The 19,092-nt window shown below is 41.7% G+C and overlaps 1 protein-coding gene across 5 annotated transcripts in view; it reads right to left on the reverse strand.

Annotated features, from left to right (window-relative positions):
* Positions 1-8,843: 8,843 nt before the first annotated feature.
* RARA (retinoic acid receptor alpha) overlaps positions 8,844-19,092 on the reverse strand; it is a 362,996-nt gene continuing 352,747 nt past the window's right edge. For all 5 annotated transcript variants that reach the window (XM_060781034.2, XM_060781033.2, XM_060781031.2 and 2 more), the window contains 2 exons: positions 16,196-16,354; positions 8,844-14,499 (listed from right to left, as the gene is read on the reverse strand). In XM_060781034.2, the coding sequence (XP_060637017.1) occupies positions 14,291-14,499; positions 16,196-16,354 (368 nt within the window). In that variant the 3' untranslated portion in view covers positions 8,844-14,290. The remainder of the gene's footprint in view (positions 14,500-16,195; positions 16,355-19,092) is intronic.

Consider the following 19,092-nt stretch of genomic DNA (forward strand, 5'->3'; position numbering starts at 1 on the left):
GCTTATGATCCAATATTGAACCATGCAGGACTAGTGTGAGGAGTAATTAAGAATCGAAACAATTTTTCCAATTTTTGTAATTATTCGTAATTATTTCGTAATTACTTTCGTATGTCTGGTGCAAGTTTTACAATCTCGCATTTACCCCACTTCCGGTCCCTTTGCTCTGCTGCTTCCCTCCTCTTTCCTCATGCTTCTTCTTGCCTCACTCTAATATACAATACTATAATATAATATATAATATAATATAATATAATATTATTATAATACTATTATATTATAGTATTGTATATATTATATTATATTATTATATTATATATTTTATTACTATATTATTATATTATATTATAATTGTATAATATAATATAATATAATACATATAATATATTATAATATAATATAAAGTAATATAATATAATAATAATATAATATAATATACAATAACATAATATAATATAATAATATAATTATTATTATTTATTATTTATTTATTTATTTATTTTATTTACTTTGCTTATATACCGCTGTATCTCAAGCCCGAAGGCGACTCACGGCGGTTCACAAACAGTAAAAACAGTAGAAACAGCAGTGGTTCCATACAACATATAACAATTGACTTAACACATTATCCATAAATTACCAATAAGCAATTACAATGCACAATTATTACAAAAAACAACCGTACCCAATCTTCTCATCATCCAAGCGTAGTCCAGGTTCGTCGTCCATTGTTCCATTCCTATGTTCCATTACCAGATTGCACTAAATTACTCAAACGCCTGCACAAACATCCAGGTCTTCACCTTTTTGCGGAATACCATTAGAGATGGTGCTAGTCTAATGTCCGTAGGAAGGGCGTTCCACAGCCGAGGAGCCACCACCGAGAAGGCCCTATCTCTCGTCCCCGCCAGCCGAGCTTAAGAAGCAGGCGGGATTGAGAGCAGGGTCTCCCCGGAAGATCTCAAACTCCTGGTGGGTTCATAGGCAGAGATGCGGTCAGATAGGTAGCTTGGGCCGGAACCGTTTAGGGCTTTAAAGGCCAACGCCAGCACTTTGAATTCAGCCCGGTAGCAGATCGGTAGCCAGTGGAGTTGGCGCAACAGGGGGGTTGTATGCTCCCTGCGCTCCGCTCCTGTTAAAATCATGGCTGCCGAGCGTTGGACTAGTTCGAGCTTCCGAGCTGTCTTCAAAGGCAACCCCACGTAGAGAGCATTGCAGTAGTCTAAACGGGATGTAACCAGAGCGTGGACTACCGTGGCCAAGTCAGACTTATAATATTATAATATAATATATTATAATAATATAATATATATAATATAATAATATATAATATAATAATATAATATAATATAATATAATAATATATAGTTGTTTGTTTTATCAAACCAACAGTCAACAACAGAGGGAGAGGGAAGCTTCAGAAGTTCCCCCTGTCCCATTTGGAGGTTTTTTTAGCATATTGCGCAATCGCGTCCGCCATTAATGAATTGATTCGTAATTTACGAAATTTCGGAAATTTCGAAATTTTTAAATCTTAAATTTCGGAAGTTCTCAGAATTTAGAAACGCTAGCGCACCCTAGAAACGAAACGAGTTTAGAACCAATTTTTTTCTTGATTGCCCAAGCCTAAGCATGATTCAAATTGGTACCCTCCATGACCAGAGCCTAATGCCAGGTATAACAGTCCTGAAATACCAACATTGTACTCTTTAACTTTAGTCCATGTGCAGAAGCTGAAAAATCTGTCAAAACTTTGTTGAGTTTAATCCATCTCTGCCAAACTTAAAATAGTTTGTGAGGCACAGGGCAGGTTGTATGGTTTGCATAAAACTATGCCTTCTAACATTACCACTGCCACTTCATTGAAGGCAGGGCCCCTTACTGAAATACATCCGAGTAAGGGGTATACATCTAACAAATTGAGTGCACACATTCTCTGAAGATTAATACATCTTTATACATACTTCGTCTGCTTGTTGGACACCCATCTTGAATTGTGGGAATTTGTGTACCATCTTGTCAATACTTTCAGTATAATTTTAAAGAGTTTTAAAAGTTTGTCAAGTTGTAATGTATCATGTCTGTTTATTTAAATTGTTATTTTATATTGTCGAAGGCTTTCATGGCTGGAATCACTAGGTTCTTGTAGGTTTTTTCGGGCTATAGGGCTCTAGAACATGGCCCTATAGCCCGAAAAAACCTACAAGAACCTTGTTATTTTATAATTTTTGAGTCTGTTTTTACCTATTGCTTTGATCTGTCATTTGTTGTTTGGCATTGAAGGTTTGCCATTGTGTTTATTTTGTTGGATAGGGAGATAGGGCGGGTAATAACTAAACTATTGTTGTTGTTGTTGTTGTTGTTATTATTATTAGAAACACAAGAAGATGAGTCGACAGCAGACAAAATCACTCTGCTGACGGTTGTATTGGATCACACATCGGACATTTCCCAAGTGTCTAGGACTGTGTGATGTATTGGCAAATAATGTGTGCAGATCCCAGTAGGGTGGCCTTCTGCAGCTGGCAGATGGTAATTTTGTCAGCGTTGATTGTGTTTAAGTGCAGGTCAAGGTCTTTAGGCACTGCACCCAGAGTGCCGATCACCACTGGGACCACCTATACTAGTTTGTGTCAGAGTCTTTAAATCCTCATATCGTGTCAGCTTTTCCATTTATTTCTCTTCAATCCTGCTGTTACCTGGGATTGCAATATCGACAATTCACACAGTTTTTTAGCACGATCGTGAGGTGAGGAGTATTGTGCTCCAAAACTCTGTCAGTCTGAATTCGGAAGTCCCAGAGGAGTTTGATGTGTTCATTTTTTGTAACTTTTTCAGGCTTGTGATCCCACCAGTTCTTTGTCGCAGGCAGATGGTATTTGTGGCACAAGTTCCAATGAATCATCTGAGCAACTGTATTATTATTATTATTATTATTATTATTATTATTATTATTATTATCCATTGCCTGACTTCCAGTGCCTTGTACCAACTAGTATGGACTTATACAATTGATTGTTAAATGGTGAATCAACACATAGGTAAATCCCATTGTTTTAACAAGTCTGCTGTAGTCAAAAGCAAAAAAAGAATTTAGGCCATTGTGTAGGTTTGCTGGGAGTCAGATGTTCCATGTTTGTTAGTAGATTACACTGGCCAACACACATTTTGGTGCCTCAAATGTTAGCCATTTCTGAGTATATTTGGCCTGTTGATGCAAAAAACGGCACTAGTTCCCCCCTATCGGCTCTAGCTTTTGAGATACATATGTCACCTGCAAGTTGACATCTGCTTGCATGATAACCACATCTAAGAAACTAGAGCTGATGTGGCCTATCTGCTGTAATGTTTGAATCACACCCAAAACAGGCCTAAAACAAAGACAGCGATATTCTTATTATTTTTGTTGAGCTGTATTATCTCACTGAAGTTACTAATTAGGTGGTGGCCACCCCTGTGCAGACTTACTTCAAGTTGCTGGAGAGCGGAGATGCCTGACGCAAGTGTGGCATGAAAAGGAGGGATAGAATGGCAACGCTGACCTACAAGGCACAATTCACCAGCATGTTCTCCAACACAAGCCACACTGAAGTGAATGGGAACTGCCCAAGAGCACAGTAGAGGGATTGTGTGCCATACGTTAATTAGTGTCTGTGTATTAGGGGGTCCGTGTATCTGTGTGCCCATGCGTGAATGCACCAATTGGATTTTCTGCCTCAAGCAACAAAATTGTCTTAACAATGAAACTGACGAAAGGGCTGAAGGAATTATTGGGGGGGGGGGGGGGGGACAGAGGAGCAGGAGAACTGTGAGAGATGCATCCAGGCTGGATTCAGTTTTAGGCACATGATCTTGGGCTGACAGCAGCCCCCCACAAAAAAAAATGCCATAGAGGGTCCTGAAAACCTGCTGAATGGGAACAATTTGTGGTAGGAGACCATCTCAAACTAAGGGGCAGTAATCTTAACCTCCAGAAAAAGACAGATCCTAGATCCCCATGATTTAACTCTCCCAGTGGGCAAAGAGAAGTATGTATCATGTGAATGAACATATGAGCAATATGCAAGTAGTACCTTATTCTTTTTCTTTTCTCTTTTGATTTTGCTACTTAGGGGATGGGAAAGAGCCCATGTGCCATCACCAGTTAGCACATGGGCCAACTGTCAGGGAGAAGACATTGGAGCAAGTGAAACTTTCCTCATCACATAACCATCATACTGAAGAAAGCTGCACCCCAAATCTCTTTCTTTTATGGCAACTTTAGAACTTCAGGAGGTCTAGAACAGTGCTTCTCAACCTTCCTAATACAGCGACCCCTTCATACAGTCCCTCATGTTGTGGTGCCCCCCCCCCCCCAACTATAAAATAATTTTCGTTGCTATTTCATAAGTGTAATGTTGCTACTGTTATGAACCATCATGTAAATACCTGATATGCAGGATGTATTTTCATTCACTGGACCAAATTTGGCACAAATACCCAATACACCCGAATCTGAATACTAGTGGGGTTGGAGGGGGATTGAGTTTGCCATTTGGGATTTGTAGTTGCTGGGATTTATAGTCCACCTATAATCAAAGAGCATTCTGAACCCCTCCAACGATGGAATTGAACCCAACTTGGCAAACAGAATTCCCACGACCAACAGAAAATACTGGAAGGGACATTGACCATGTGTTTGGGAGCTGTAGTTCACCTACATCCAGAGAGCACTGTGGACTCAAACAATGATGGATCTGGACCAAACTTGTCACAGGGTTAGGGTTAGGGTTAGGGTTATGTGAACACTGATGGAGTTTGAGGAAAATAGACCTTGACATTTGGGAGTTGTAGTTGCTGAGATTTATAGTTAACCTACAATAAAAGAACACTCTGAACCCAGTCCATGATGAATCTGCATCAAACTTGGCACACTACCTACATGGCCAACATTGAATACTGGTGTGGTTGGGGGGGAGGTTTTTGAATTCTGGGAGTTGTAGTTCACCAACACCAAAAAAGGATGAGAAGGACAGACCGAGAGATCTTCAGCCTTCTCTGCCAAAGGGTTCCTAAGACCATCAGGAATACGTGTTTTCTGATGGTCTTTGGCGAACCCTCTGAAACCCCCCTCGCGACCCCTCCAGGGGTCCCGACCCCTAGGTTGAGAAAAACTGGTCTAGAAGAACACATTGGTCACACAACTCTATCTCATTGAGACCTGTATAAAGCAAGCCAAATGAACTTCGCCAGATATAAATGTAATGTATTGCCTTTAGACAGGAAAAATGAAATGCACAAATAGTTTACCTTGAAAGCAGTACATGCAACAAGGATTTAGAGGTCTTAGCTACGTGTGTGCCTTCAACTTGTCTATTGACTTGTAGTGAACCCATACATTTCCTATGGTTTTGTTAGGCAAGAGATACTCAGAGGTGGCATTGCAAGTTCCTTCCTTTGAAATGTGGCCTTCAGCACCTGGAATTTATTGGTGGCCACCATCCAAATACTATCCAGGGCTGGCCCTACTTTGCTTCCAGGATCAGATGGGATCGATTGTCTTTAGGGTATTTAGATCAGGGGCTAACCACAAATATAATGCAACATAAGATTGAGAGAAGTTAGAAGACCATTCTTATTTTGCTTTGGTGAGACCTCATTTGGATTAATGGTTCCAGTTTAAGGATATTGACATGCTGGAACTTGTTCAAAGATTACCTGTCCTAGACAATCAAAAAGCTAGAAGTCAATTCTTATGAGGAATGACTTTATGGAGTTTTGAATCTTGGAGATGTCATAATTTATATTGGAATATCTGAAAGCGGGTCACGTGAAAGATGGTGTCAGCTTACGTTCTGCAGCTCCAGATATTACAACTCTAGGTTATTGAAATTGTTTATTCTGAAGGTTTTTTTTTAAGTGTTTGCCTATGACAATGGACTCTTCCTCTTTGGAAGTTCTTAAACTAAGGTTGGATGCTCACCTTTCAGGAGTGTTTTGTATATTCCTGAGCATCAGTGGGGTGGACTATCTTGCTCTGTGGTCTCTTCTGTTTCTATGATTCTAAGCCATCGTCATAATGAAAAGCAACCTGTGACCCTTCTGATTTTGGGACTCTCAACTCCCATCTGCCCCAACAAATATGGTCAGTCATCTCTTGTCCTATCAAAAAAAGGAGTTTTTTAAAAATGTGTAGGGTGCACCTCACCTTCTATGGATTTTTAAATATTTGAAAAATGTCAGCATCTCTTCTTCCCCTTGGGCTTCTTGCCTCCAGGCTAAACATGCTCAGCTCCTCCAGCCTTTCCTTACATGATTTGCCTTTTAGCTCCTCAGTTCAAAGTAGGTGAATTCTGGCATTTTCAGACAAGTCTTTCTCACACTGATCAACAGAGGACAGGATATGTCAAATTGTTGTTTTCGTATCAGAGCAACTCAAGTATGATGTGCAACTCTGAGGTTTTTCACAGAATATTTTTAAAACATCTGGTGCATCGAAAGTGCTTTTAGTCCAACCTTCTGTATAATTTGCGAAAACAGTTTGCAAGTATCTGACATTTGGTTTGCTAACAGCATTTTGAAGTTCTGTTCTTTTGTTATCATGGTTACAGCTCATAATGGACATATATGGACCTATCAGGTTGGACTGAGAGCATTGCTGGGGCCTTCGGCCTTGGTTATTGGGACTGTGGTGCACCGGGACTGTGGCGCAGTTGGCTGGGAGTCAGCTGCATTAAGATCACTACTGACCGAAAGGTCATGAGTTCAAAGCCAGCCCGGTTCGGAGTGAGTGTCTGACCAAAATGTGTAGCTTGCTGTCAACCTTTGCAGCCTGAAAGACAGTTGCATCCATCAAGTAGGAAATTTAGGTACCGCTTATGCGGGGAGGATAATTTAACTAATTTGCAATGCCATAAAAATCTCAAGCAAGCCTGCAACGAATGAGGAAGTATTTCATCCGTGTCACAAATGGACGGTGAAGCAACAGCTCCCCTGGTGGCCGGAATACCCTCATGAAAAAAAGTTAAATTGCCTCTGTGTCTGCCTATATATGTTGCGTGTCTATGGCAGGGGTCCACAAACTTTTTAAACAGAGGGCCAGGTCACAGTTCCTCAAACTGTTGGAGGGCCGGATTATAATTTGAAAAAAACATAAATGAATTCCTATACATACCACATATCTTATTTGTAGTGGAAAAATCACTTAAAAACAACACAAAAATTAAAATGAAAAACACTTTAACAAATATAAACTTATTAGTATCTCAATGGGAAGTGTGGGCCTACGCTGGCTCATGAGATAGGATTGTTGTCATTGTTGTTGTGTGCTTTCAAGTTGTTTCAGACATAGGTTGATCTTGAGCAAGGGCCAGGTAAATGACCTTGGAGGGTCGCATCCGGCCCCCGGGCCTTAGTTTGAGGACCCCTGGTCTATGGCATTGAATGTTTGCCATGTATATGTACATTGTCCCCTGTGGGGTGAGAAGGGCAGAATATAAATACTTATTTATTTATTTATTTATCGTGTCAGGGGCAGACCAAACAGTTGCATTGCATTTTTTTAAATAAACAAACCAACGAACAAAACACAAAGTTTGCAAGCTTGGTAGTTGATTAAATGTCCTTTGACCAGTATCTGGCCATTTGGAGTGCCTCTGGTGTTGCTGCAAGAAGGTCCTCCATTGTGCATGTAGCAGGGCTCAGGTTGCATTGCAGCAGGTGGTCAGTGGTTTGCTCCTCTCCACACTCGCATGTCGTGGATTCCACTTTGTAGCCCCATTTCTGAAGGTTGGCTCTGCATCTCCAAGTCGCCCAGTTTTCTGTGTCTCCCAAGCAGGACATGAAGCTAAGATAGGTCCTGAAACTGATCAAGAATACTGTAAATAAATTAATAAAAAAATATTGTTATGTTTGCCTCCTTGATCAGTTTCAGGACCTATCCTAGCTTCATGTCCTGCTTGGGAGAATAAAATCGGGCTGATATTTCAGATCTATGTGGCATTGGCAATCCAGGACAGGAAACTTGTGGTTCTCCAAATGTTGCTGGGCTACCCATCACCCCATGAGCTATGCTAGCTTGGCTGATGGAAGTGCACCAAGATCCCGAAGGCAACATGCTCCCTAGCTCTGCCTCGGAAAGAAGAAGTTCCCCCTCAAGATCTTCAAGAAGCCCAAGAAGTAGCCGCTGCTGCTGCCGCTGCCTTTGGAAGGGGAACAGGAAGCCCAAAGCCATCCATGTTGTTGGCTGACACTATGTATTGTACAAATTTATTCGAAATATTAATATGTTGTGTTTTGTAAACAATAAATTTGTGCTTGCCCTATCACTCAATTTCCTTTGATGACATTGAATTTCCATGTGTGACCATCCAGATGTTTTTGTACTGCAACTCCTAGCCAATAGCAAAGGAGGAGGAGGGTGAGAATTGCATTTCAACATTACCTGGGTGGCAGCACTATTCCCACCCTAGTTTCAGGATAAAGACGTGTGTTCACTCAGTTCAGCTATGTAATTCTTCTACAGAACCCTTTCCACCAAATTCAGAATTATACTGGCTGTTTTCACTCCCACTCTCGTCACTCCTGTTGTTAAATTCGCTTTCTTTCCTGCTAAAAGCATAAAATTGAGCAAAATTATCTGTCTACTCACAGGGGAGAAAAATCTTAATTTCTTTTTCTACAGTAGTGTCATTTAATAATATAGACCCTACCAAACTGCTGCATACCACCCACAGCAGAACTGGATAGCCGGATTCACTTAAGGCAAAGAGCTGTTGGTTTCAATTAAAATAAAGACCAAAAAAAAACCCCCCCCCACAGCAAACCCCGGCTTGCCCACCGAATGAAGTAATTATTGGAGGATGTAAACTCACCAGTATCTTTTTATATGAAAGAACAACAGCTTTATATACATATCTGAGAGGTGTGGAGCACATGCCCTTCAAACCTGAGGGAGGAGCTTCCCGGAAAAAGAAACCCCAGTTACTTCGGCATCCCCCTCCCACATCCCCACAATTTTGAATTTTCATGTCGTAGATTCTAAGACACCAAAATCTCAACAGAAAAATAATCTGGAAAATGAGTAACAAAATGGTGTGTGTGTCCTAACCCTGCACAGACCATCCCCCCTATCCTCATCCTTGCACACATAGTTTTGAAGCGAGTCACAATTTTTCGTGTGCGAGTGTGTTGGAAAATATTTCTTTTTATAGTCTGAAAGTAAATCTGGAATATTTCTAGCCAAATATCATGAATCTTCTTAGTCAGGAAGAAAGAAATAATGTACAGTCAGCCTTCCACATTCACTGAGGCTAGGGCCACAGGACTCCCATGGAAGTGAAAAACTTGGATAATGAAATTGCTGGGTTTTTTTTTAACCTGAGAGAAGACCTCTGTAGGAATCTCTGTCGGTTGTATGGTCAACGTCCATTGGAAGCTGACCATAGTATCGCATTGGAGGACATAGATCAGTGGTTCTCAACCTGGGGTCCCCAGGTGTTTTTGGCCTTCAACTCCCAGAAATCCTAACAGCTGGTAAACTGGCTGGGATTTCTGGAAGTTGTAGGCCAAAAACATCTGGGGACCCCAGGTTGGGAACCACTGACCTAGATGTTCCTAGAGAGGTATTCTCTCTAGAAATCTCTACCCCCACCTCAAAAAAAAGACTCGAATAGATGACCTAGATTCCCAGAGATAACTTTTGAAATAAAATCTGTGAATAATCAAATCTGCAAAAGTCAGAACTGCAAATGTGGAGGAACTGTATTCGTTTCATGAACCCTAAGTGTGGTTATCCTATATCTACCATAGTTTGAGGAAGTAAGACCCATTGACTTAATTCTGAGTAGACATGCATAATAGTATACTTGTTGGAGAACCATCCTGACCACGTCTACAGGCCAATGGGTCTTAAAGAAGAATAGATATATAGCCTCAAAGCTTAAAGGTAAAGGTTTTCCCTTGACATTAAGTCTAGTTGTGCCTGACTGGGGGGTGGTGTTCATCTCCATTCCTAAGCCAAAGAGCTGGTATTGTCCGTAGACAGCTCCTAGGTCAGTGGTTCTCAACCTGGGGTCCCCAGATGTTTCTAGCCTACAACTCCCAGAAATCTCAGCCAGTTTATCAGCTGTTGGGATTTCTGGGAGTTGTAGGTCAAAAACATCTGGGGACCCCAGGTTGAGAACCACTGTTCTAGGTCATGTGGCCGGCATGACTGCATGGTGTGCCTTAACCTTCCCGTAGAAGTGGTACTTAACATTTCCATGTTTTCGAACTGCTAGGTTGGCAGAAGCTGGGGCTAACAGCGGGAGCTCACCCCAATCCCCAGATTCGAACCACCAACCTTTCGGTAAGTAAGTTCAGCAGCTCAGCAGTTTAACCCGCTGCACCACCAGGGGGGCCTCAAAACTTAACAGTTCTTAAGTGTGTATAGGATTGTAGGCTTAGTCTTGTTTGTCTTCAAGGGCTGCCACCAACCCCTCCATCAAAGTGACATGTCAAATAATTTGTGATATCTCATTAGAGTAAAGGAGAATTTTTGAAAGAAAACCAGTTTCAAAACCCAGTTGAGGCAGTGTTAGGTCCTTAGCTCTATTCTTGAGGTCCCCAAACTCATTGTTCCTCCCCATAAAACAGGGACAACTGTTTCTGTTCAGAAAACTGAAAATAGAGGGAATGCAGAAAAAAAATAACGGGAAGGGAGGGGAAAATTCCCCTTTGAAACTGAAGATTACAAAACCAAGTGTCATTTGTTCTAAAAATTTAAAAGCAGCTTTAAAGTTAATGGAAGGGGGTTGTTAGTGGAAACATAGAACACTGTAGGGTTGTTTTTCACACATGCGCGAGCGAGCACACACACATACTTCAGAAAACTCCAAGCATTTTTTTTGCTCAAAATAACACTTTTATCACAGTGCTTAAAACCTTGACTTGCTTCCCAAATTTTCATCTGCCCCTCCCGCCAAATCTTGCCAGATTGTAGTTATGTATCCGAGACTGATCCAAAAAGAACAGCTCTCAGTCAAAGCAGCCAATAACCGAAGGATACAAATCCATCCAAAATTAAGCACCTTTAACTCACACGACCCAGATTTGCTTGGTTGGAATTGCTAAGAATTCAGATTTATCAACAATGAGCAGCGCATCCTGATACCAGCTCCTTCCCAATAATTTTTGAGATCTCCAAGGGTGCCCATTCCATTTTTGTTTTGTTTGTTTACAATGTTCTTGGTGCCCTTTGGCAGGTCGGAGATAACTTTGCCATATTTTTGCCGCATGTTTTAGTTTAGATCCAGGAAAAACCTTTTTCCGATCAAGAAATGAACTGCAATGTTTTGTTTCTTGGTTTTTAAAAAGCCTCCTTGTCCTAAAACAGCATACTATTTTACGGTTTCAAAAAGGCCTCTTTTGGGTCTATTGCCTGGCCTGAGTCGAGCCAAGCTATGTCTGCATTTGGACATAACATGAAGCCGTGTCCATCCTGAGCTCAGAGGTAGACAATACAAGGCTCTCTTCCCATTTTTAAACCCTTCCACTATATTTTATTATCCTTCTTCCACATACCCAACTATAGCTGAGAAGCTTTTCTAATGAGAGCCAGCACAGTCTTGAAATATAACTCCAAAGACTAAGGTCTAAATCCCGGACTTGGCCATGGAAATCCATTGACCTTGCTCAAATCTCAGTCTTACCTGAAGGCACAGGCAAACTCCCTTTGGACAAACTGTGCCAAGAAAACCTGGTACTAGGTTTGCCTTAGGACAGTGTTTCTCAACCTGGGGATGGGACCTCTTGGGGGTTGCGAGGGGATGTCAGAGGGGTCGCCAAAAACCATCACAAAACACAGTATTTTGTGTTGGTCATGGGGATTCTGTGTGCGAAGTTTAGCCGAATTCTATCGTTGGTGGGATTCAGAATGCTCTTTGATTGTAGGTGAACTATAAAGCCCAGCAACTACAACTCCCAAATGTCAAGGCATATTTTCCCCAAACTCCACCAGTCTTCACATTTGGGTATATTGATTATTCGGGCCAAATTTGGTCCAGATTCATCACTGTTTGAGTCCACAGTGCTCTCTGGATGTAGGTCCGTGATGGTGAAACTATGACATCCGTATCAGCATTGACACACATGGCTATTTTTGATGACACGCGGCCACATGTGGCCGCATACAGAGAAATACACCTTATAAGAGCCAATCTAATTCAATCTTTAAAATTGTAAAAGGCTCTACAAATGTAACATCTGCATGTTTGAGCATTGTTCACTCCATAACTCAGCATGAAATATGCATTTTTCTTATTTAAATTATAAATATTTCAAAATTATGGATTTTTTTCTCGAAGTTGACACCCCACCCAAGTTGTGCTCAGGTTTTTGGCAAATTTTGACACACCAAGCTCAAAAGGTTGCTCATCACTGATGTAGGTGAACTACAACTCCCATACTTAGGGGCAATGCCCACCAAACCCTTCCAGTAGTTTCTGTTGGTCATGGTTGTGTGTTCAATTCTATTGTTGGTGGAGTTAAGAATGCTCTTTGATTGTAGCTTAACTATAAATCCCAGCAAACTATAACTCCCAAATGACAAAAATCAACTCCACAGGTACTCAAATTTGGGCATATTAGGTATTTTTGCCAAATTTGGTCCAATGAATGAAAATACATCCTGCATATTGAATATTTACATTACAATTCGTAACAGTAGCAACATGACAGTTATGAATTAGCAACGAAAATAATTTTATGGTTGTGGGTTGCCACAACCTGAGGAACTGTATTAAGCGGTTGCAACATTAGGAAGGTTGAGAAACACTGCCTTAGGGTCTCCGTAAATTGGGAACAAAGCCATGCCACAAACAGGAAGAGGCCTTTTTAAAATCAGGGATGAATCACCCTGTCCCCGGTTTTATGCCAAGTTCCATCAAAACAGTGCTTTTACCTAGGTTGTTTTTTAACTTCCAAAAAATAAAAGCACCCAGTTTTAAGGGACAGAACAGGTTGATCCAAATGAGCCCTAGATTGGCCAAAGTTGTCCACCTTTGCAGTTCAGATTTCCAGAGAGAATCAGGCTGGAGTGACTGGGATGTGTGCACTGGCCGCTGCTCAGTACCAATAAGCCAGAGAACCCTTGTTATTCTGGTTTAGCCTTGTGTGTCAGTGTGGCCCCTGATTTTTAAAAACATGTAGCTCTGAATACAGGTTTCACATTAAAAAAGAAAATTGTGACCAACCCCCCTACACAAATCTTGTTTCCCTCGGTTTTCTCCTTGCCAAGCTCTTTCTAGAAACCTTCCGAATGTCCAAACTTTTACAAAGTTTTCTTTTTAAAACGTATTTATAGATATTTATAGATATTTATAGATATAATATTTCTTCTTTCTTAAATGAAATCCTTCCCTCCTTGTTCTATGTGTACTCTTTTTTTTTTCTTAACCTGAAGAACTAATTTTACTTTATTATTATCATTATTATTATTTGCTGGTGACATTTTTAGGCATGTGTGGGTGGACAAGGAGTGGGAGAAGAGGCAAGGGAAGGAAGGAGGAGAAAGGGAACTTTGCACGGTCAAGTTGAGGACAATCAAAGGGGGTCTGAGCCATTAAAAAAGAAAACAAAAAACAAAACAGGAAACATTACACCCTTTCCCCCTGAAACATTTGAAATGCAAACTCAACCAGAAAGAGAGAGAAAGAGGGAGAGGGAGAGGGGAAAATAAAGAACACCACTTCATTTTCACTGCAACAAGAAGCAGGCAACCCCCAATTGTGGAGGTGTGTATGTGTGCACGACAGGATGAAGAGGACAGTGGGTTGGTGCGTGCCACATAGGAGGTGATTTTTTTTCTGTAATCAGCTGTTTGTTTGTTTGTTTTTAATATATATATATGTATATTTATATATATATATATGCAAAGTCTCGCTCTTAGTTCTGAGCATCTGTCCTCCAGATCGGCTCGTCGATCTGTCTGCAGAGAGTTCGGAATTTCCTGTATACGATCTGTGCCTCCGCGGTGGGAGAGTGGGCCTCCATTGCGAGCAGAACCCCTCTTTTGCTGGAACGGTTGAACAAAAGATGTGTGCTGGTATGGAACAGTACGCGGAGCCCACCTTTATGGGCCCGACCGTGACCCACGTGGCGCAGAGAGGGTGGGGGGAGAGGAGATTGCTTCCAGTGGCATGAGGTCCCACGGCTTCCCCCCTTCGCCCCACCCCTGCTCCTCAGACGTTTGTCCAGGCATCGCCAGGGAACAAAAGACCGAAGTGTGCAGGGAAGGGGGTGGTCAAGCGGCTTGTCCTGGTGGCCAGTGGGGTCACGGCGAATGGGTGGCAGGGCTACTTCTGTTGGAGCTGGGAGAAAGGCTGGGGCTGCAGCTGCCTGGAGGTGGGGCAAGGCTGCGGGACGAGGACCCCGTCGAGGCCCCCAACGTGTCCATGCCTTCAGAGTTCTCCAGCATCTCCTGGATGAGTGGGGGCATCGACCCAGGGATCTCCATCTTCAAGGTAATGACTCTTTCAGCACCTGTGGAGCGGGGTGGAGAAGAAGAGAGATATTTGTTTGTTTATTTATTTATTTACTATGCTCCTATACCGCCATTCTCAGCCCGAGGGCGACTCATGGAAGTTTACAAAACGGCACAATTCGATGCCCACAACAGTACAAAAATAATTTAAACATTACAAACATTTAACACAGGTAAAAATTCATTACAATTAACATCAGCAATACAATAAAAACCATAAGTCCTCTGCATTTCATTACCAGTCATTATCCAGTCACGTTGTTCAACCATTCCAAGATCAGAGTTTAATAGCTACACTGCATTTGGGAAGGTCTGCTCATATAGCCAGGTTTTAACTTTTTTGCGAAACATTAAGAGGGTGGGGGCTGATCTAATGTCCCTGGGGAGGGCATTCTACAACCGAGGGGCCACCGCTGAGAAGGCCCTATTCCTCGTCCTCGCCAATCGAGCCTGTGAAGATGGCAGGGCCGAGAGCAGGGCCTCCCCAGAAGATTTTAAATTCCTAGAGGGTTCGTAAGGAAGGATACCTTCGGACAGGTAAGCTGGGCCAGAACCGTTTAGGGTTTTATAGGCTAAAGCCAGCACTTTGAATTGTGCTCGGTAGCAAATTGGCAGCCAGTGGAGCTGGCGCAACAGAGGAATTGTGTGCTCCCTGGGCGCCGCTCCTGTTACCAACCTGGCTGCCGCTCGTTGGACCATTTGGAGCTTCCGAACAGTCTTCAAAAGGCAACCCCACGTAGAGAGTGTTGCAGTAGTCTATACAGGATGTAACTCAGAGAGTGCAAGGCCTCACCCAAACACCTTCTAAACCTCAGAACAAGTTTTCTTGTTCTCCACCTGACACCAAAAACATTGCCCAATACTGTTTAGCTTCGGGAAGGATTCAGGATCGCTGCACACATTCTTTATTATTATTTATTTACTAGCTGTACCCACCACGTGTTACTGTGGCCAACCTTCCCTTCCTCTTTCTCTCAATTCTTTCTCTCCTTCCTTCCTTTTCTTTCCTTCTCTCCTTCCTTCTCATCCTCTTCCCTCCCTCCCTCCTCTTTTCTTTCCCTTCCTCTTTTTCCCCTTTCCTCCTTCTCTACGTGTTCTTGGACTGCAGTCCTCCTGATCAATCTATCTACTTACCTATCTAAATCTATCTAATCTGGGAATTGCAGCCCAGGAATAGGAAATTGGAAATAAGCATGGATTGGGATCCTCTCAAAGAAATCCATGGAGAAGAAAGCTTGAAGCTTGGAAGCAGTGCATTTGGATCCTCCTCCTCTCCTAAAGGGCCTGGTCTGGGGGATTCTGGGAACTGTAATCCGGAAGAGAGAGAGAATTTGCTATTGTGTGCTTTGATTGCTGGGGAAGTCATTTTTAAATATTTTTTTAAAATAATTTGTACATTTAGACTTTCATGGGGGGTCTTGTGCCCTTAGCCCTTGCAAATGTGGAGAGTTGTCTGTCCTTTTTGCAAAAGAGAATTATGGGAGTTGTAGTTTTAAAAAGAGACTTCTACAAGTGCAGCTTGCTGTAAATCACCCTGTGTCTGTGTACATTATCAAATTGCTTGTTTTTAAGCCTAAATGTACATTCCGAAAGGTACAGCCTTATACTTCAGCATGTCTTTTCTTCTCCTGCTACACAAAGCCCAACTTTCAATGGGAGACATTTTCCTTAGAAAACCCGGAGCCTGGCCATTACCCTTTGCGCTGATGCTTCGGAGGTCTGTGATCTTCATCAACATTTTGGGGAACATATGGGGTTTGCTAGGTCTCCTCTTCCTCACGTAGATTTTTAGGGCCTCCAAAAGTGGTTCCTGCAACTTATCTACTCGGTCCGGTTGTTCCAGGTCCTGCCGATCTGGTGAGGAAGCAGGAAGTTAGAAAAACATAGAGGTCATCTGGCAAACATCCCATGCATAACTGTGCATACTCACTACTTAAAGATACAAATCATGTGCTAATGTGTGTGAATTTGTACATAAGAGCAAATTTCCATGATGTTATTAGATCTGCTAACATAAACGTCTACCTATGAAATCTTGAAAAAATTACCTAACTTATGCAATAAGTAAAGGGATATGAACCAGGAACTGTGTAGAGCAGTGCTTCATAAGTTATCCGGTATGAGAAACAAGACACTTTCCCACAATATACGAAGGACTGATACACTATTATTACCCACTAGGCCTGGGCGGTTTCATTTCGTTAATTCATAATTCGTTAATAATTCGTTAATTTTTCCAATTACAAAACGATAACGAACCATTCTGGAGCAATCATTTAAAAAAATGAATTTTTAAACACGTTTTGTAAATGCTTCGTATTTCGTTATTGTATTCGTTTCGTTATTGTTCTGAGGTCGTTTCGTTATTATTTCCGCATGTCTGGGCCAGTTTTATGGTTTAATTAGTGAAAAAAAATTATAATATCACACCAACAGTCAAGAACAGAGGGAGAGGGAAGCTTCAGAAGGTTTTGGAGGTTTTTTAGCGTATTTCGCGGTCGCGTCCGCCATTAACGATTCGATTAGTTATTGTTTCGGAAATCGATTCGTTAATTTTTTACCATTTACGAAATTTCGTAAATATCGAACTTTTTAAAAGGAAAATTTTGTAATTATTTTAAATATCGAAACAAAAAAACCCCCCAAATACAAATCGATTTTAGAAACAAATTTTTGCGTTGTTACCCAGGCCTATTACCCACTGCATACAACTGTTTCTTTCCTTCTTGGAAGCTCTCCAAAGAGTGGCATCTGATGATTCACAAACGGGCACTTTGAGAAGCATTAATGTAGACCAGGGATCCTCAAACTTTTTAAACAGAGGGCCAGGTCACAGTCCCTCAATCTGTTGGAGGGTCGGATTATAATTTGAAAAAAGGATGAATGAATTCCTATGCACGCTGCACATGTCTTATTCGTAGTGCAAAAAACACTTTAAAACAATACAATAATTAAAATGAGGAACAATTTTAATAAATACAAACTTATTAGTATTTCAATGGGAAGTGTGGGCCTGCTTTTGGCTGATGAGATAGCATTGTTGATGTTGTTGTTGTGTGCTCTCAAGTCATTTCAGACTTAGGTTGACCCTGAGTGAGGGCCAGGTAAATGACCTTGGAGGGCCATATCCGGCCCTCAGGCCTTAATTTGAGGACCCCTGATGTAGAGCCTGGAAGCACTCTGACATTTATTTATTTATTTATTTATTTAAAACATTTATATTCCGCCTTTCTCACCCCCGAAGGGGACTCAGGGCGGAGCACAGCATATACACAGATTCACATACATAAACATTAAAAATACGTGTCAAAATATTAAAATACACCATTTAAAACTGTCTTAGCCATCCACATCAAATCCAATTGTCCTTGTCATCTTTCCCACTGCTGCTTCATTGCCCTGTCCCAAAAGCTTGGTCCCACAGCCAAGTTTTTACCATCCTTCTAAAGGACAGGAGGGAGGGGACCGACCTGATCTCACCAGGAAGGGAGTTCCATAGCCAGGGAGCAATCACCAAGAAGGCCCTGTCTCTCGTCCCCACCAATCGTGCCTGTGACAATGGCGGGATGGAAAGCAGGGCCTCCCCAGAGGATCTTAATCTCTGCGATAGTTCATAGGGGGAGATGCGTTCGGACAGATTATTTGGGCCGGGGCCGTTTAGGGCTTCATAGGCCAAAGCCAGCACTTTGAATTGTGCTCGGTAGCCAACTGGCAGCCAGTGGAGCTGTCGTAACATGGAAGTTGTATGCTGCCTGTATGCCGCCCCAGTTATTAACCTGGTTGCCTCTCGTCGGACTATTTGAAGCTTCCAAGCAGTCTTCAAAGGCAACCCCACATAGAGTGCATTGCAGTAGTCTATCCTAGATGTAATGGAGTTTGCATTTAGGAGGGGCTTTGTACTTGTTGAAGACTGTAAACCTCACTGCCTTATTTGAAATAGAAAGTAAAGAAGAGAAATTATTCTAATAAATATCTATACAAACAGATTTTGTTTGTATAGATAGGACAAAACTCAACATGTCATCCTAGAAAATACAGTGAGTTAGCAGATGCACAACAGGTGGGAAGTAAACAACAGCAGGGATAAAATGAGCAAATCCCTCACTGAGAAAAAAGTTCCACATTTGAGACACAGAAGTTATAAGATGGGGTTTTTTGGTGTCAGGAGCGGCTTGAGAAACGGCAAGTCTCTTCTGGTTTGAGAGAACTCTCTGTCTGCAAGGACATTGCCCAGGAGATGCCCGGATGTTTTATCATCCTGTGGGAGGCTTCTCTCATGTCCCACAAGATTGTGACCACTGTATTTCACATTGATCCTATGATATGTTCACTACAGGGTTGATATAAGCTGAAAGCAACTTGAAGGCACACAACAGCAAGAACTAGAAACCTTTCATTAATCATGCGAATGCAATATAGAGAAGATTGGGTGCACTGTTTCATTTTTGGTATGTTTTAGATTCATAAATGAGTAATTTTGCATTTTAAGCCAATTAACCAAATATAAACTTCCTGCACGAATAACCAGAGTGAAACATAACCTCTTGTTTTCATAATTGTCTGGCCTAAATCACACCAAAATACAAACATAT

This window comes from Anolis sagrei, chromosome 6 (genome assembly GCF_037176765.1).
Source record: "Anolis sagrei isolate rAnoSag1 chromosome 6, rAnoSag1.mat, whole genome shotgun sequence".
NCBI lineage: Eukaryota > Metazoa > Chordata > Lepidosauria > Squamata > Dactyloidae > Anolis > Anolis sagrei.